At 36.1% G+C, this 20821-nt stretch overlaps 1 protein-coding gene across 3 annotated transcripts; it reads left to right on the forward strand.

Annotated features, from left to right (window-relative positions):
- The first annotated feature begins 599 nt into the window (after window positions 1–599).
- LOC116164277 (tyrosine-protein kinase Fer-like) lies at window positions 600–1379 on the forward strand. 3 transcript variants are annotated; one of them, XM_031478420.1, is made up of 2 exons: window positions 600–753; window positions 868–1379. In XM_031478420.1, the coding sequence occupies exon 2, from the start codon at window positions 931–933 to the stop codon at window positions 1354–1356; it is 426 nt and encodes a 141-aa protein (XP_031334280.1). In that variant the 5' UTR covers window positions 600–753; window positions 868–930; the 3' UTR covers window positions 1357–1379. The 3 variants fall into 3 exon arrangements, with proteins under 3 accessions (XP_031334280.1, XP_031334281.1, XP_031334279.1); XM_031478421.1 differs by having other exon boundaries at window positions 653–707; XM_031478419.1 differs by having other exon boundaries at window positions 660–707; window positions 754–1379.
- Window positions 1380–20821: the final 19442 nt, after the last annotated feature.

Below are 20821 nucleotides of genomic sequence, written 5' to 3' on the forward strand. Positions count from 1 at the left end.
CCTTTTCAAAAATGAAACTTATAGTTATAAAGAATAGTCTCCGAACGATGACGAATGGACAAAATCGCCTAACGAAGCTATCCTAGCTTAGTATTAAAAAAACTCACTTACGGCTCATCAACGACCGTTCTTTGAAAAAATCTCCCAAACTTCTATGCGATAACGCGGCAATTAGGTTTAAATTACTTGCTTTTGACGTTAACATTCTCTGTTGAAATAATTTTACTTGTAAACAAATTGAAACATTTTATTCGGAAAATGCGTTGCCCCAGGGCCTCCAGACCTGGGAGCCAGAAAGTGAACTCCAAAAATTTGTAGAAATTCAACTCCGGTGCTGCCAATGGGTATTTTTTGTCGACATAGAATGGGATTAGTAGTTTACAAACTGCATCATATACGCAGTGTTCTGCGTCGGTATGTTAGGCGTGGTTCCTGATAGATGTCGCAAACATATGAACTTTAAAGATAGAAATACCTTTGCTGCCGTCCAGTTTGCAACTAATTATTTGTTCCCTCTTTGATATCGTCTTCTTTCTCTGCCCCATTGATTTGATATATCTCGACTGGTTGATATGTAGAAAAGGTGGGAGAGTAAAAGAACAAGTAAACTAACTTGTTAGTTAAAGTAGTCTTAATATTTTTATTCTCTCGTAATGTTCGTTTAATTTTCTCTCACTCGCAAACAATGGGTTCATTAAACATAAAAGGTTAATTAAATAATTAGTTATCTGGATACTTATCAAATTTGTTTAGGTAGTGTATTTCTTTGTAAACATGATTTATTATGGAAGAAATTAAAAATTAAATTATGTAATAACATATCATTTTAAGAAAATTGTGTTAACAGGTTTCGTGATTTGATTTTAGAAATTTTTCAAATGTATTCAAATATTACTTAATTACTTGGTGGGTGCGTACAAAAAATAGAAAATGGGATTTTCGACGAACTTGCAAGGGCGCAGCGCGCACGAAGCACTTCTTTTACGACAAGATGCCGAGCTACGACTTTTGGAAACAATGAAGAGGTGCATGATTTTAAAAGTGAAATGTGATCGGGAATATGCAGTTGCACTTAGTGCTGCTGTTACTCAGGGGCTGAAGATTGATCGAAGCGACGAACTTTCGGGTAGTTTAGTTGTGTCCGCATGGAGAAGTATGATGGAGGAATTCGAGAATAGCAGTAAATTAATAAAACAAAACGCCGACAATATCGAGAGCAAAACGTTGGACGCGTTAAATACCATGTATGCGGAAAAGAGGAAAGCCAGAAAGCAATATCAAGAAGAGCATACCAGAATATCGCATCAGTTTACACATGTGAGTAAACTTTATTTTTGGTGCGGTAAATTTAGATAATCGGCTAATATGTGTTTATAAAATCAGAGTGCACGTGCTGAGGATTCGCTCTTTTTGCACGGAACTGTTTCAATACTTTCAATTAATATTTTGAAATCTATACAATGTGTTCACATTTCGATGGAAAACCGGAGTTTCTCTCTTACTGTCGAGGATAGACTTGCGGTTCTCCGGTTCTCGTGTATGTGTATGAAGTGTTATATAGTTTTGCAAAAGCTTGAAAAAAACGAGAAAATATGCAATCTATACAAAACATAAAAATGGAGGTCCCATTAAAAACATAAGTTACATTCTTACGCTCGTTCTTACGTATTCTTATCTCCAAAATTGTTATACGTTTATAAAAAATCGAAATATACCACCGAAAGCGTAAAAAAGTAGTCCGTTTTCACTTTTAAAATAACTTAGAAATTGATAAGTTTTCAAAATCAGCCCATAACTCAAAAACCGAGTCAAAAGCGTAGTCACCATGAAAACTTATTATGACATCGTATGTTTAATTTAAAAAAAGTTCAGGTGCGCAATGACCTCAAGTATCTTAATTTTGATAAAATGAGGGAGAAAACGCGGTTTTCGGGTTTTCCATCGACATTTGGACACCCTGAAGCTCGCCCTGAAGGCTGTTTCTTTTGGTAACATCAGAAAGCTAATCGGTAATTTAATTACCAATACATAACTGCGAGCATAACTGTCTCGAGCGCAGTACAACATAATTATTCTATTCACTTTCACCAAAAATCACCGATCAATAATAATATGGAATTTCATACAAAAAGAAATGGCTCTTGGTGTAAAAAGTTTGGCCACCCCTGATCAATGTAGTTATAGTTGTTCGTTCATATTTGTCAAGGTACGGGCTATATAGCGTCATAGCGATTTGACGATGCGTCGAGTGGTCGTTGTAGTGTGGTCTATCTTGCGTCGATCACATACTGTAGCGTGCTTGTTTATTAACGAGCTCCTAAAAAGCAAGTTTCCGAGCAAGTTTCATTTCTGTTTTCTGTAATAGATTGACAATGATCAAGGGACCAACTGATTAAATTTTGGCTTTCTGTCCGTCCCTCTGTGTAAATGAAAACTCTGTCCGCTTGTGTAGGTACATGATAAAGGCGAGGATAAAGGTTTCGAATTTTTCAATTCTGTTTTCGGTAGGTATTATGTTTATCACGGGGTTTATCATCACCCATGGAATAACTGATTAAATTTTTATTGACCCAGGAGTTCGTTTGCTCTTTTTGTCACAAGTTTAGTCTTTACTGACATTGGCAGTGATATGTGTACTAGCAAATATTTATTAGAAGAAGAGCTGAAAAACTTTTGGGCAAAATGCGCATTGGGCGATTGGGACGTCTTAAAGAAATATATCCATTGGGGATCTCAAAATTTTAAGAGCGAATGAATCGAAAACGGTTTATCAGAGGAAAGTAGTCTCAAAGGGAAAATCAATCGGAGGTGTCGGAGGATTTTGAATGTCATCCTCCCCATTAATCATCTACTAACAAACTAAATATCGATAACATGATACTACCTTCTAACCCAACCATTTACTAAGCTATGTCGGCGAGTATTTCGGTTTAAAAATTGCTCTTTATCTGCACAGGAGTTGTGCACCATTTATACTTGTTAAGATTTTGTAAGCTTTTCTTATCAGTTATACTAAATCTCGTACTAAATGGTTCACTTCCTATTAATGTAATGGGTCCTGTTAAAATATAACGTTTCTTAACAGATTGGATATCTGGTTTTTTATACCATATAAAGGTGAGCAGGAAAATATTGCTTAGGTCTTGTAAAAGATACCTATTGTAACTTATATTACCAGGCTGAACACAACAAGTACAGGGAGATCAATAATCATATGCTGCGCCGCTCTTATAAAATATCACATTAGTAATCATTTGCCGCAACCAGGTATATGTGTACCAATACAAAACAAAAACATAACCTATAATTCCGATTTGTAATTCTTTTCTTATTACTTTCGTCCATTTCAAAACGGCTTTTTTCAAGACTACCAGTTTCTTTCGAATATTTACAAGGTGGGTAAATTACTTATAAATAATAAACAAACGTTTTTTTAGTTGTAACGTGTAAAAGGTAATAGGTTTACTCCGACATGCCTTTAGAAGAGAATAAGATGCATTTGCAGTCCTGTTTCCGTAATGGGACTAAAGACGAAAGTGGAGTTTGGGAGTACTCGATACGTTTGTGTATACAGGAGTTTCGAGAAACCTTTTGAGCAAATTCTGAAAAAGCCGCTACGACAAATGGGTATTTCATACGGAACGTGTCGCACTACTGTCTGGAGAAAATTGTACTTTTATCCTTTAAAGTAACCGTGGTACAAGAACTCATCGTCCAGATTTACAAAGCTGTCTAAATTATTGCATGCAATTGGTTTAATGCAAATTTACGAGATTGTAACGTATTCGGAACCGTTTACACACCATTGCCGAATTACGAGCAGGTATAAAAGCTGCCGTTTGAAACATTACGCAACTGTAGTTACATTCCGTCTTCGAAAACATGAAGAAAAAAGTGGATCCCTGTCTTAATAGTGGTGGCGAGCACTTCGAACAGTGGTTATAGTGTGCATGTAATTTACCCAAGTACTTCGATATTAACGAGTTGTAAAAGAAATAAAATCGTTTCAATTTTTGTAGTAATTTGCTATTTGAGTAGTTTCACATAATTTGGAAACTCACAACGTGCTTAAATCGTTGATTTCGATTAAATATAGTTAAACGTCAAATGTTTACTTTGGTTTGAAGTTTAAGGTTATGTTTTAGTATTGGTGCACCACGCCTGTTGCGGCAAATGATTACTAACGTCATAATTTATTGAAGCGGCGCAGCAACTCATTATTGATCGCACTGTACCTACTTCCCCCGCAACTCTTAATCCGTTTACAACAGGTAATAATTTAATAATAATAAAATTCCGATTACTTCCGAAGATATGCCAGAAAAACCGAAATTTGCCGATTTGGATTTTGTTTATTTCTGATGTTATTTGAACAGACACAAAAAAATACCAAACACTTTCTCATTGCCACTATTTGCGCTCTACAAGACAGCATTAAGAGATTTTCAATACAACGTTTCGTTTTGAAGAAATCATCAACTGCGACACTGTATTGAGGGCATTTGTTAATACAAATACACTACGTACGGCACATAAAAGAACAAAAGTGGGGAACTGCTGATTTCAACCTCGGTTTCAACAGGATGTGGATGATGCACCGGCGCACAACGCCTGAATCGTGCAAGAATACCTATGGGACAAGTTTTTCATTTTCTAATAAATTTATTCGACAGGTACCTATTCTCACACGATTCGGGCGTTGTGCGCGTTGCACCATCCTGTTAAAACTCGTGTTCAAACCAACAGTTTCCAACTTTTGTTTTTTTGTATGTATGTATAGCTCATACATATTTGAGAAAGGGTTACCCCGGGTTACGGTTAGGATTCACAACCTACCTTGGCCCTCTGACTAGGACCATCGGCCTATAGATTAGTAACGTCGATCTATGTCTCGTCTGCAGGTCAAGCTCACCTCCTAACTCTTTTTGTTAGCAATGAGGCGTTGGCCTATTCGGGCGAATACTCGTGTTACTCAGCTCGTTATTCAGCGGTATAACCATCGGGATTCGGGAGCTACCCGGGATCGCGTCGTAGGTTCATGTACCTACATTATGCAATCTGGGAGCCTATGATTATTGCGAGGATTATTGATTCGGATATCTGCGAGCGGTTTTACCTCGGGTTTTACCTAACAATAACACAACCAGCACTATGGTCTGCACAATTCACTCAGCACCGAGCTCAGCACATATACATACGCGGGAGACACTCACATTCCAGGGCCAATTCCTTCCACGTCAAATTCACTAATACTTCCGGAGCTCTACTTAGTCGTTTGCATCTTATACGATCGTGATCAGAGCGCGTACGCATCTTTAATTTCTGAACACGATCCTGCACTTATCTTTGCAGAATCGCGCATATTTGACCTGTCAGCTTAAATAGGAGTTGCGTTGACATTTTACTTTTTCATTATTAAGGACCACCATAAAATATCGTTCTTACAGACATGAAAAAATGAAAATAGCCTCGAAAATATCAGTGAAAACCGCATTTTGATATCTGTTTCCAGAGTTGTTTCCTAAGCAAAGATATGGCAAAAGTGCACACATTCACAAATTTAAATTGCACTATTCATCCAAGTTTTGAAACCACTGCCTCGAAAAAAACTACTTCTTTTGTCGGGCTCCTATTGTTAGAACACGAAGTTCAAACTGTTTTGATTAAAATCCATTCTTTTTGAGGCATTATAATGCAATTATATATTATATACATTGTGTCAAGGTATGTAAAAAAAAATGGGTAGTAGAGGGGATCAAAACAAGCATTTTTTCCAAATAAACCGTGTTTCGTTTGGGAGCCACGGCCAAAAAAGTGATGAAATTTTCATTTCTTCTTTAATTTTTTCCCTCGTTTTTTTCTCAGCAACAATAAGTTCCACTGCAATTCTTGGGGTTAACGAAAATGGAGAGAATTTTGACGAAATTCGTTGTGTACATACTTGATGAGTTAAGGAACAAAGTTGTAGAAATTGTGATGATTGGGCCTTCGGATTACAAATTGTCCCCGGGATACTAGTGAGTGATTTAATTTCGCATGTAAATTCAAAATGTCGCAAATAACGATTTAAGTCGACAACGCCAGAACCCCCAGTATACAGACGAGTATACAGATTCTTACAAATTCTTGAGCCGCAATATTGTACTCGAGGTTGTATTGATTTTTACCCTCGTTTGTACCGTAATGATCAAATATTGTATACTAATAAATATACAATTCTGGTACGTATATGAATCTGTATACTGGGGTCGCAACTCTAACGTAGATTTGGTAGATTTGTGTGTGTGTGTTGTTGATAAGGTATCACCAAGGGTATAAATCGGCTACTAAAGATATATGGGATTTTGGTTCGGCGAAAAACAAATTACTTATTTAAATATGTATTTGGTCTCGTATTTGGTAATTAAGAAATCATGATTCATATGGCGTTGTCCTCGGGCGTTGTCACTTTGTCAGTGTATGTACTACCCGGTACTACCACTACTAGGACAACGAGGGCATAATATAACACGTTTATATCACGGTATTGAAGTTTAACGATTTTTAAAAATATTTAGTCATTAACACAAGATTTGCTTGAAGGCATCATCAAGAAACAAATTTTTATGACATGTAGGTACCTAAAAATGAAAGCTTGTTTAGTACGTACTTATCGAAATTGTTCACTAATTGTCCTGTTATTCCGAGTTTTATTCATTCGCGATTAATTAGAAAACTAATCGTAAACAATGGATACCTAGGTACGTGCAATACATAATTAAAACCTCAATATTTTATCCTTTTCTATTACCGCACGTCTGAATTCTTATAAATAAGATAATAATGTACATACATACAGACACAGTAAAATTATTATTATTGCCGGAACGTTGCGTTGAAAAATAGCTAAATAAGGAGTACATACAAGACATAAGTGTATTTTTTCATTTTACGTTCTTTTTATCTACTGCAAACCAATATTGCATGTTTTCTTCCGCATCGTTGATTAACAGACCTTGACTTTTGCCAGTCTAGTCTAAGAGATCAGTTTACCTAAACCAAGAGAGCAAACAGGTAGTTTCTATTTATAAACAACAGGTAATAAAACACTTATAGTGTTGTCGATACGACGGAATCCATATATGAAATCTCATCAGGATGAGTAACTCAGCGCTTGCTTTAGGCAGTATTAAAAGAAATGAACGCGTTTATTTTATTTATACAGGGTGTTCCGTTCCTAAATATGATTTACATACGGAAGGGGATAATCTCGGGGATAATTCTTTGGCGAATTTTAGACAACAGATACGTAAGGACTCAAGCTCGGATGAGTCGTGTGGGGGGTAAACGGTCGCTCAGCATACTATACGTACGTAGGGGTTTTTCCCTTAGGTAGGTCAGTTGCGATATTCGAGGATCATATTGTGGTGTCATAGGTGCCTATACGTTTCGGTCCATCAAAAATTGTGCGTTACAAAAAAGCTCGCAAAAAAGGCAATACGTGCTTACGTACCTACCAACACCTTTTGTAAAAGAAGCAAATAAATATAGGTTCACATTTTGGAAAAGTTACTGACTGCGAAAAAACGTCATTTTACTGAAACTTTTAGAATCAACTTCGTTGGCAAAGATTATTATTCTATCCTTACCGATATTCTTTCTTTAAATTTTTATATCAGCACCTCGATCAACGCATAGTTAATTGAAATATTGCAAATTATTGCCGAGATGTTATTTATGCCACAAAAAACAAATTATTCTAATCGTCAGCTATATAGAATTGAGGTCGTAATGAAATTTGCAGGATATACATTTCATTAACTTGCGTAATTAACCTTTATGCTTTCATTTAAGTGAAAATTTAAAGATTATTTCAGAATGTGCTATACTTTATAGGCCCAAAATATCTACGTTAAGAAAACAACAAAATATTTTGTGATCAGCATCAGGTCGAGACTAGTGGCCTTGCTAGTGGCAGTTCGATCGTTTGTCGATCATCATTCATCAATAGGAAGCGCTACACTGAAGCGGTATTTTCCGAGGTATTTTCTTATTTTGTCGGCCTCGAGGTCGGCCTAATGTGTACTCCGAGGTTTACTCTTTAGAGTTTAGATGTAGGGATCTTTTGTTTATAAAAAATAGATTACCTTATAAAATAAACTAAACAAATATAGAAAACGAGCATGTGCAAAACCAAATTTTAAACCTCATGATAGTTTTGCTTTTATTTAAAGTGTAGGTATATGTATGAAATTTTATTTAATTGCTTCCATAAATAAGAAAATTTGGAAAATGACGCTACATTTGCTTTTATTCCAAGTGGTTATGTATCAAATTTCATTTAAATGCCTTCATAAATAAAAAAGTTTGCAATTCGGTTTATAAATGGTCGAGATGCGAAAAGGGCACTGTGAATCGATAATTCTCAATTTTTGGAATTGCGTTTTATATGGCTAAAGCTATACGCATATTGAATTTCATGCAATTCGGTTCATAACTCGCGGAGATGTCAAAGGGGCCTTCCCTATTTTTTGGGCTACATTGCCAATTGACGAGCTCCGATCTACAAATTTGATAAAGAATCCGCCTCGGAATCCAACTACAAAATTGTATCGTAATCCGTCCATTCGTTATCGAGATATCGTGCTAACGGACGGAGAGACACCGCAAAATTATAAACTCGCTAGGAGCTCCACGAATTACGCTCGCGCTACTGCAATTCATCAAAAGGCCACGTCCGTCTAATTTTGCAAATTCAGTGTTTCCCATGGCCTCGAAGTGAGATCATTCGGCGTAATTCTTAGCTCAGCTTAACTGTTTTGGACACATAAATCCCATAGACAGTCTTATCCGAGGTCTTATCTATACTCTTCGCGCCCGATAGACTGACACCAATAACTTCCTAAAACCTAAAGCAGAGAAACCAGTGACACATAAAAACCTACGAACTTTTAAGAATGTAGAATTAAGACAATTTTGGTCGAAACTGGGAACACCCTATACACCGTATAGGTACTGTTTTTTGTTGAAGAGTTGAAATATATGTTTCTTTCATTTGAAAGGATGGCCTATTAGCCACAAAAAGAACAAAAGATGTCAACATCATGACCAATTTCAATGGGAAAACGTCGGAAAAGCTATGTTTCGATTTCGATGCCTCACTAATTGACGAAAGCTTTATAGCTGAAACGAATTTATGAGACTTGTCCCTGGATGTGGTCAAAACTTCGAATTCAAAATTTCGAATACGAAAGATCGGAAGGGGTTCTTGCAGAGGGAAATTAGAAAGAAAGAAAATTTGGGAAGCTATAAACGACTGGTAGTACTGGTACCGACATCCCATGAGTAATAAATAGGTAATAAGGATGTAGGCTTTACCGTAACCTTGCTTTTGCAATGGGTGTTTGGTATAAAACCAAACTAATCAAATTATAAATTATAACATAAATTGTTTTCAATGTACCTACATCAGGACCTACATATTATAACCGAGATCCAAACGTAGAAAACGAATTTGAGTAATTATTCCTGGAACACCTCTGTAAAGAAAACATCGTGCTATTATGAATTTCATGTTTCATTGGACCTTATACGTTCATCTTCTAACCTATGTAATTCGGGTCAATTGACACAATTAAATCCCACATGCTTTTAACGGCCGTAGATCTTATAACCGTGTTTGTTCACTTTTTCTAAACTAAAATTATAATAATCAAAAGATTATGTAAAAATCTCGAATGGATGATTTGCCGCGTTGTTAAACCGTTTTTGTTGAATAACTGAATTTAATAATTACAGATATTTTATATTGGTATCGTTAGAACGCTGCACCGTCACTAGGAAAAGTAATGCTACGGAAAAAGGTAAGTAGCGCGAAATTTGCCATATTTTAGCCGCTAATTCTAGTGCGAAAATAGAAATGTCGCCGCCATTTTATTCTTTCAAGCATTGTTAAGGAGACGTCATCGGAAAAAATAATCCTGTCACAAAATTAGATAGCGCTAAATTTTTGTAAAGTTGATGTAGCTAACCACAACCAGCTGTCTTTTGTTTTGAGCCCATTGTCAACACATTTGAAAAAAATGCAGTAGCATTTGCACTTTGGTCGTCATGTCTTTATCGTAAGGCGTGTTGTTCAACTGCTCCACAGGTCACACGAGTATTAAACGAAAGCTTCTACTGGCAAGTGAAGAAGTGAGCCTACCAGTAGAAATGGATCTGCTAGGGCATCCCCTCCAATTGTTTATGATGTCACACGTGCTGCGCTTGTACGCTGTGATTTATTGCGCCATTTTGTGGCGGTAAATTTGAATTTCCGGATGTCGGCTATTTTGTAACAGTGTCAAAATTGTTATTTAAGTTATTGAAGAACAAAAAACTTCTAAATCTGAAACAGTATGTGTATCGTAGGGTAATTACGAAAAAACTAAATCTAAAATTAGGAGTAGCCTGAACTAGAGAGTTTAATGTGAGTTGTATATCAATTCACTTCACATTAATTTTGTTCGCAGTTATAGAATTCATAAGGTATTAATCGAGGTATTATATTTATCATTCTTATTATTTGATAATAAACGAAGGGTAATTAAATTACACTAACTGTCCAACCAAAAAATATAGAGTCAAGTTGCAGGCCTAATAAATACTGTTCAATGAATAGGCTACATGACAGTGGAAAAAGAATAAATAAATGTTTGTTTCATAAGATAGAGTAAGGTACCAGGGTATCGCAAAATAACTTTCTTTGGTAATGTACAAGAGAAACTATTATATTTTAGTAAAAATAAAATTAAAAAATAACGACATTTGTCACGTGATATCAAACGCCAATCAGAGCGCGTGACGTCATTATCCTAATCCTCTGTGCGTTGATATAGTTTGTCCACGTTTTTTAATTTAGTGCTTGTTCCATTTTATGGTGATCATATTATCCTAAAGTTTAGTTTTTAAAACCAGATAGGAATGGAAAGTGGGTATACGAAAGCTGATAGCATCAAATCTGCCAAAAAATGATGTAATGATGTTGGGAATATTTCTTGCATCAAACAGAAAGATTTTTGCTCATCAGAAAACTGCCATATAAGTCTTGTAGGTTTTTAAGTTAAGCTTATTACAAGAAATGAGTTATTTAGAAGAATGTGTACAAGACCGGTCCAGATTTGTTGCGTATCCTCGTATCGTATCCCCGTATCGTATCAGTGTAGACAGGGAGACGTTGCACAGAACCGTATCAAAACTGTGATATAAGATGCTTTGTTTTTAGGTCATCGAAGCTATCATATGGAGATGATTTAGTAAGCTATGTCCACTTTAAGAGTTTTCTGTACGTCTACGTAAGCGCAACTTTTTTACATTACGAACATTTTGTAGATAAAGATCTAAATTTTAAAGTAGTTCTTAAAACACCTTTTTTTGGAAAAACAGTTCCTATAGCGGGCGTTCTTATGGAACCTTACATTGGGTGCAGTCGAACAGAAGACTCTTAAGCGTGATGGCAACTTATTCACAGTTAAGTCAAAATTTGCCCGCAACATACGGTTCACGCAAAGCTGTATGCAGTTTCCTTAGTTGTCGACGAAGAAAACAATTATTTTCTTTGCCCTACCATCAAGTCTCTTTTATCACGTTTAACAAGTCATGATCTTTTTTTACCACACACCGTCTGTTCGAAACGGTAGTGTGGGGCTCACACCCACTAAAACTCCTTATCCCTTAATCTCCAAAATATCCGCCTCTGGGCATCGCTCAAGCATTCTTCCAGAGGGGTCTCCATTCCTCTGCACTTTCCAGCATTGTTTCGATTATGTTATCCTTTTCTATTACTTCTCCTACTCTAATGGCGACGCGGTATCTCTCGGCTTCCCACCTTGGGCACTTTAACACTCCGTGTCCTGCATCATCCACAGCACCACAGTCTGTGCAGGCATCACTCTCCATCTTTCTTATTCTTTTCAGATACACCCCATTTTCTCCATGCCCTGTTAGAAATTGCGTGACAAAATAGTTGGTTTCCCCATTCTTCCTTCCTACCCATCTAGTCCGATTATTCGAAACCCTATCGGCAAATGGCTGAATCGGATTCGGAAGTTGTCCAAATTGTCGTCTACCGCACGCCTCGGGAGTTAATGTACGTGAAACATGTGCTGCTCATGTCAATATAGGTTTCTATATTACGTTTAATGAGCAGTCGTCGAGAACCCTTTTGGATTTCTCTACTCCATGAAGCATTTGAATGATACAGCATCCTTGTAACCAGATTTACCCGCCTGGTATACTTAGCTGTGCCATAGAAAAATGTGACTACTGAGCCCTACCACCACGACAAGGTGTACCCCATGGTAGGGCACCAGTAGTTATAATTCATCACGAAATCTTTTAAACTATTTACGCCGGGGTTATGTGTTTATAATTGTCAGGCTCAGGACTGTGACGTCACAGACACCGCCATGACACAAAACAGCGTTTTGGCGCTACAATAAAAATCTACAATTTAAATTGCATAAATTTGCAATAATATGATTTATTTTGCTGAAATATCATATTTTAAAGTTATAGTAGAGGTATACGAACAGTTATAAGTGGTTTTAAAAAATTTGTCATCTACCCTATTGGAGTGATATTAAATGAACGCATGTTTAATACTATTAAGGTAAGCGTTCACTGATACGGAGCGGACGCGCCGTAGAAAAATATTCTTTAATGATATTATATGGAGGTGCGTTCACTTGGACGTAGCGTACGTATCGCATAGACGGAAAATCCTCTTCGGATTCAAAAGAAGAAAACTATTCGTCGCCTCCGCTGCGCTCCGACTACATATCCCTAGACATATCCGGTTTAATGAACGATAGGTGACGACTCGGCGCGGATTTGGAGAGACAAAATCCTACGTTTAGTCATTAGTAATTTCACAATAATGGATTACGGTGGTAGAAAATTACGAAGAACTATACAAGACAGGTCCGCAGAGACATTATTTGGGAGGAGATAGGCAAAATACTTAAGCACTCAGGTGAGTAAATATGTATTTATTAAGCGGCAGAGCAAAGCGAAGCAAGCTTTATAGGTGAGTCGATGGTGTCCGTCTGTCCGTGAACACGATAACTGTCAAACGTTTGGACCGATTTAGGTCAAACTTTGCACAGTTGACCTATATGCCACAAGTAACAAGCCAATTGAAAATGGGTCAAATCCAATGACTCCGTGGGATCACACCAAGGTGCTCTGCCGCTTTTTTAAACGCTCTTTATGGGTTTATTAACGAGCTCCTAGCGAGTTTATAATTTTGCGGTGTCTGTCCGTCCATCCGTTAGCACGATAACTCATAAACGAATGGACCGATTACTATGAAATTTTACAGGTGGATTGTTTATCAAATTTGTATTGCATGATATTCAACTTGCGCATAGCTTTAGCCATATAATACGCAATTCCAAAAGTTGAGCCTAATCGATCAGCATTCACAGTGCCACGGCTTCCTATAATTACCAGGCTAAATTGTATGAAATTTGACAACACTGTTTCGTTGGCCTATGATTTTATGTCAGTGTCAGTGCAAATTTATGTAAAGTGAGTCTTTATGGTTTTAAAATTAATGTTAAATGCCTCCCAAACCGTTGTGTGCCCAGTTGCAATAGCACTTATGCTAGCGGCATGAAAGAAAATGGTTGTGGGACTGTAGTCAAGCTTCCAAAGGGCAGAAAAGCTCAAGTTCAACTCGGACCGATCCCTTAGAAAGAAGACAGAAAAAATTCAAATAAAAGCAGGATATTTGGCTGCAAAAAGATAAAAAAGTTAGACAGAATTTTTTAGTGGTGTCAGTAATTTGCAAAGTACCTAGTCATCCAAGATGGAATATGAGTGTGGAAACGAATAGTGTTTGTTTTTATATTTTCAATTTTGAAAAGTTGTGCAGAGTTTCATCAAGTGTAACAATTGATACAGAATTGAATGTTTGAGTATGTTTGAACAATTATACGCTTACAGAGTCACAGTTGTGTTGGGTAATTCAAAACCAAAAGTTAAATCGGGAGTCTCAAAGAATATATTAAGTAACTAGGTACGTAGATTGTCACGATTTGCATCTACCTTCTCGCATAAAAGATTATGAAATTATGATAATAAGTGATGTATCTCATTTTGTGAGTGATCCAAGAAATAGACTTTTGGAAAATTTAGGTGAAAACAAAACGATTTCTTGTCGGAACAATTTAAACTGGTGTACCTAGAAGTAAACGTAAAAATTATTCAGCAAACACAATTTTAAATGCATTTCTTTTGTCAGCAGTCTTCATTGTGCTAAAATATTGTCCGAAATAATCTGTCAACTTTACCACTTTTGAAAATGGCAAAAATAAACAATATCCTACATTGGTTTCTTAATAATTCAGTAACACAACAGTAGAGATGGTAGGCCAACTGTTGGGTATTGATCGAGGTATTGATGCGGCGTTGCCAGCTCTTACAGCGGAGCCTGGTAATTATAGGAAGCCGTGACAGTGCCCTTGCGCATCTCGACCATTTGCAAACCGAATTGCAAACTTTCTTATTTATGAAGGTATTTAAATGAAATTTGATACAAGAGGCTTCTTGGAATAAAAGCAAATTTAACGCCAGTTTCAAAATTTGGTTTTGCGCATGCGCAGTGCCAACTTTCTTATTTATGGAGGATTTTAAATAAAATTAGATACATAGCCACTTGGAATAAGTAGTAAAGCAAATTTAACGCCAGTTTCAAAATTTGGTTTTGCGCATGCGCAGTGCCAACTTTCTTATTTATAGGGGCATTTTAATAAAATTCGATACATAGCCACTTGGAATAAAACCAAATTTAACGCCAGTTTCAAAATTTCGTTTTGCGCATGCGCAGTGCTTACCTTATTTATAGAGGGATTTAAATGAAATTTGATGCATAGCCACTTGGAATAAAAGCAAATGTAGCGCCATTTTCCAAATTTGGTTTTGTGCAGGATGTGCAATGCCCACTTTCTTATTTATGCAAGCAATTAAATGAAATTTCATACATATACACTTTAAATAAAAGCAAAACTAACATCAGGTTTAAAATTTGGTTTTGCACATGCTATAAGTAGCCATACCCAGGAGCTCGTTTGCTATATTTGTTCGCCAAATATTTTCAACAGCCAGTTCGATTGAATAACTTTCGTTTTTTTTCCAAAGAAAAAGAACTTTTCGTTAAAGATTTACGATTCGGAATACTGTACAACTGCTCACCCGTTACCCGAACTTTACAAGCTCGCACGGATAACAAGCTCGCTAAAGCTCGCTTGTTAACTTCCGTGCTCGCTTGTAAAGTTCTACGTAACGGTCTCGCAATGTAAACTACTATTATGGTATTCTGAATCGTAAACACCTTGTTTTGTATTAGATTTAATTATACAAAATACGTTTTTATTTGATTCAGTATGAAAAATATTTATGACATATCATTCGATATATTTGTTATCTGATCTTGATAATAATGAAATTTTAATACATAAAAAATTGAAATTGAATATTTTGAATTACTTCTTCTGTATATATTCTAACAAGTATCTAGGTGGTTGTCGATACCTCTCAGATCTCCGTAGTATAGGTTCTTCTGGTGCTGGTCTCCTTACATCTTCTAATACAGGTCGCTCTATTTGCTGTCGGGGTTGTATAATCATCATTTCGTCCATTCCCTCAGTCTTCTGTTTGTCTGTAATGCTCTCCTGTCGATCGTCTTGGAATGTCACTGTTTTCTTTGGAGGGACGCTTGTTTTAGCAAGCTGGTCTATATGCCTCTTTAAGCTGTAACCATTATCTAATTTAATTTGATAATGTAGTCGTCCAAATTTTTGTTCAATAGTTCCAAATTTCCATGTGGGTTTGTTGTCTGCATACCATCGTGCTTGTACCCTCGCACATACTTGAGTCAGCTTCCACATTTTTCGAATAGGGGTTTGGGTATAGATTTTACTTTTTCGTTATTAAGGACCACCATAAAATATCGTTCTTACAATAAATTGATATTCTGGGGGAAGTCGCTATTGAGATAGCATCTATACATCATACTCGTATGTGCACTGTGCAGGGAGCCAGTCGCTCATTGTACAGTGTATTTTAGTACAGATTGTAATAGATTTCGGATGGTAAGACAGTTGCCCCAACTAAATAAATTAAATAAGAATATCTAGTGAATATTTTCGAACTTCTCGGTACTACCCATGGATACTTCCAGCTTTTCAGTTTCATTTTTTCATTGTAGCTGTCTAGAGGGAATCGGAAGGTGTCGACGGAAATCCAAGGAAATATCGGATACTCGGATACCCTGTCCGGACATCCACGGAAATCGTAGGATATCTCGTAGATTTCGGAGAATGTCTGTGTACCTTTTCGAACAGTTGTTACATAGTAGGTGAGGCGTAGCGATTATCCTGAAAGATTTCAATCAAAAGTAAAGTACAAGTATGTATGTCCGTAGTTCCTCTTAGAAGTTACGTATTTAACGGTTGATGGAAATAGCTGTCCAAGTTATTCTGCGTACTTGAAATTTTAATTCTCTCAATAATGCCCACAAAAGGGTTTGTGTTGTTTTAATGGTATAATTTGAAATGTGACAACTGTTAAGTCGACTCTACCTAACGTAACAAAAGAAGTCGTCCAACTAAATCGTGCTTTTAATTCTTTATTAAACTTCCACTCCAGCTTGTATGACCGACTACTTTTTTGCTATGTTAAATGGTTTGGTCAACGTCGCCGTCGATAAGTTAATCGTGATACGTGTTTTACAGAATTTCTTGTCTGGTTTATTAACTGTACTTCTGTGCGAACACATAAATTCTCAATCCCGACCTAGCCATACTTCTATTTGCTTGCGAGATGTGCTTTAGTTTAATTACCTTTCAATTAGCTTACCGGTGATATACATCAAGAATTCTGTACGACAAACGCAAAGTACAGTTATTGTTCGAAATTAACGGAAACTATTGCATTGCCTTGTATTGTGAGCCACTTTTTATAGTACCTACATATCACATACCTATGGATTATAACTCGGATTAACGTGTTTATTTGGTTATTTAAATCGCTTTGTATTTATTTAGACAGATTTTTATAAAAAATAAGCTCAGATTTACTGTGTCGCCTTGTACCATTGTATATAGGTGTATATACAGTGCTTGTACAAAGGTACCTACATTACGAAAGTACCTCGGAAAGTACTTTTCGAAACGACTCATATTTTTGGGCTTTCTGTAACTTACACGAACTTACCGTATCTTCACTTTGAACTCATAGGGCTCGATCTAGAGATATCCCCCTTAGACTCTCGTGCAAACCTTTTTTGTGCCGGAATAATAATGAATAATAGATTTTATCGTGCGGGGTAAATAAATTCTATGTCTTACCAAATATTGAAAATACTATTTAAAAATATGTATAGGTACTGTTGGCTGAGGAATTCCTAAGGGAATAGCAGTATGGTAAATTACATATTGCTATTCATCGTTGCTCCAAATTGTACCCAACTAAGTTGCGCCTACAACGCCTACTAGTGAATTTTTTAAAATCTTTCTCTAATTAAACGCCATTTTCGTTGTTTTTTTTACGTAACCGCTTTTGTTTCTTGAAGGTGATGATGATAAACTAAACGATTAAAAATGAAGAGTGTATAATAGGTAATCATGATTTGTTTGTTTCTATGTTGTATAATAATAATAATAGGTATGGCGCTCTTGACGTAAAATTAACATAAATAATCAAATCACAAACCAAACAAATAAAGTCCATAATGCTGGCTTAAAGGGATTGAATATAACAATATATAACTGATTGATTTAACTAATAAAATTTGAAAATTGATATGTCTCACCATTGAAGATGGAGACGACTAAAATAAAATCTTAAAATTAATTGATCATAGACTAATTGATTAATCAATTTGATTAATTAATTAAATGACTAATGAATTATTTGGATAAAATATACGCCACTGGTTATTAAAAATTTCTGAATTTCTGCGTAAGGGCTAACTTTAGTGAAAATATGCTAACTACATTTTTTGTAGGAAATTTTCGTTTCTTTAATTTTGCTCACCACATATTTTCTCGTAAAATGCGCAGTTTCGGATATATCGGCGGAAAACCGCTTTTGACGGCCATCTTGGCAAGATGGCAGCCCCGGCGGCAAGTTTATAATTGTGCATTTTATGAATTTTAGTTCTACGCACTCAAGCAATTTCTGTACTTTCCGAGTTATTTCCAGGTAAAAATCCTCAATGACTGGCCTATTAGCAGAACCTTTAACAATCGAAATAATTTCCAAACGGTATGTTTTGCTGGCAAACTTTTTACGGCACAAACCGGCACAAACGAAGCACTAACCAACCCACCTAGTCTCGACATTTGTGCCTTCAATGTGCTGCTAACTTCACGGACCCACCGCCGCCATCACCTGACCACCTGATGTCTGTACTTATATCATTTCCATTTCGCATTGTTTGCATTAAAAATCAATTCATAAATGGCTGTACCACTGCTTTGATGAAAATATGGTAATTTTGAACCTTTTTAATGAAGTTTGAAATTGTAGTGTAGTGTAGTGCTCATTAAGGATGCTTAATTGCCATATTTTTAAAACGGTATCCCCAAGTTCCATTTTATTAACCATTGTCGGGATTGTTATCATTTTGTATGGCTTTGTTGTGAGACGTCCGATCGCTTTGAATTGGTGCACAGGCTCGTAATAAGGATATAAGAAAGGTTGCTTTGCTATTGTTTTTCAGCTGTAGGTAGCGTAGGTTACAATCCAAAAATGAACCACCCGAGTATCGTTCGGTATTCAGTTGTATCGGATTTTTTACGTAATTCTTCCAGAACTTAATTTGATGTGTCACATGAAGTATGATACCTATATACTATTTAAAATGCTAAAGTCGGTGTGGTGGAAATAAAATGAGTAGAAAAAGTCCCCGTTAAATATGTCCCCTCGGTGGTTATAGTGATAAGTGTATGACCTGACCATTGGCCATATCACTTTTCTTTCGCCAGTTATTAAGGCTGCGTTTGCACGCCATGGTGTTAGAGTAGTGAACTAAGAAGTATTTTTGAAATATTCGTCGCTTTGTGCTGCCATCCCGAATCCGCGATCCCTATTTGTACTTCGTTAGGTCGCTAACACTCGCATGCATTCGTCTTTGCTTGAGATAAAATTAAAAATAGTATTTTGCTTATCTTTGGTTACCACCTGTAACATTAAATATCGTTCCGTAACTCTAAAAAGGGAATTTAGTGATCGTGCGGAATAAATTCTACCTAAAAATACTTATTTACCATAATATGCGGTTTTGTTCAGTAATTCAATTGAATGCCAATAACAGTAACAGTGCGTAATTGTAATTCCTGAAATGCCATTCAAAGTTAGGTTATGTTTACCTGATTTTCTATTAACTGCAAAATAACAAAAAAAACAGTACCTACCTAGGTAAGTAAAGTTGAGGATCTTTATATTAATATAGTTCTATTAATGGATTGTTTTAGACTATCCTTCGACTGTACACATTTCCGAAGATTGACTTACGACACGGAGTAAATTTGTTTCCGATTATCATTTTACCGAATGATGTCATTGCAGTGCGTTTATATAAGGTCATCGGTCACATCATGGTCAGTTTCTTACAAACATGTTCTGACCGATAATAATGTGAATCGGCCTTAAGGAATACACGCTCTAACTGATACGTGACTCAGCCTTTATGATCACAAAGGACAATCCACGCAATATTTTTAGGAAAATCAGATTTGCAATACTAGCTCGTAATTGAATGTTATTTGTTTGGATGTGAAATAAAATCATATTTTGATACAATACCGATAGTATGTAGTTCATTCAAATTATGGGAACCGAGATTCAATCGGTGGGGTTTCGTTATTATAATAGTGCTTAAATTTAGTTGTAAGTGACATGTACATTTATTATCGAATATATAATCTCCAGTTAGTGATTTCTTGCATGAGTTGTCTGATAGCACTGCCGAGGTGTAAATACCACCGTACATCCGACTTACGGTGGTATTGTACAATGTACATCTCGACAGTGTAACTGGGGCGAAAAATTTTTATAAGAGTATTCCTGCCCTTAAGTAGCGCTCATGAAGCGCTTTGTCGGGTAAACGTAAGCAGTATTAACACTTTGTGTATTATCAATTCAGAAACATCAACTAACGTAAACTCTTTTTTAAAATAATCGCTTTCCACTTCTTCCAGTTGTAAGCTCTGAAATTTTTATATTAATTAATTACAACGTAGAGTGAAAAATCCCCTGATCCTTCACTCAACATTTATAAATACTTCTTTTGCCAGTTTCCTAACCCAAATTTTGAATGTAGGTAACGTTAACCAGTGTAATTCTTACTTATGATACGGTTTTTTGCTGGAAACATTTTATCTGCACTAATGACCAAAAAAAACCAATAAAGGACTAAGTTATACTGCTAAAAAGTAGGTACATTAATACATTCCAATAAGTACTCCACTTTAAATTTCCCGCTTTTTAAGTAGTATACCGTAGCCATCTTAGTGGATACACGTTGAACTACACTGAGAACAGATTTCTTTACTATAATTGTTTTAGGAGTTATTCTTCAAGTGAATGGAGTTCATACCGTTTGTGCTTTAGAAACCACATTTAATTGATTTTCACATCACGTTTTAATTATTATATGTGCAAGAATCTTGAGAAACCATTTATATTGCAAAAACTTCTTTGACCTTTGAATTATACACAAAAGATTGTCATTGCAACCGAACGTCTACTTTATACGCTTTCAGAGAATGTACTATGAGTTTTAATGCAATATAAA

This window comes from Photinus pyralis, unplaced genomic scaffold, assembly GCF_008802855.1.
Source record: "Photinus pyralis isolate 1611_PpyrPB1 unplaced genomic scaffold, Ppyr1.3 Ppyr1.4_LG2, whole genome shotgun sequence".
NCBI classification, from domain to species: Eukaryota; Metazoa; Arthropoda; class Insecta; order Coleoptera; family Lampyridae; genus Photinus; species Photinus pyralis.

Coding starts and splice junctions, on each gene's coding strand:
- LOC116164277 (XM_031478420.1), top strand. CDS start 931: ATGGGATTTTCGACGAACTTGCAAGGGCGCAGCGCGCACGAAGCACTT.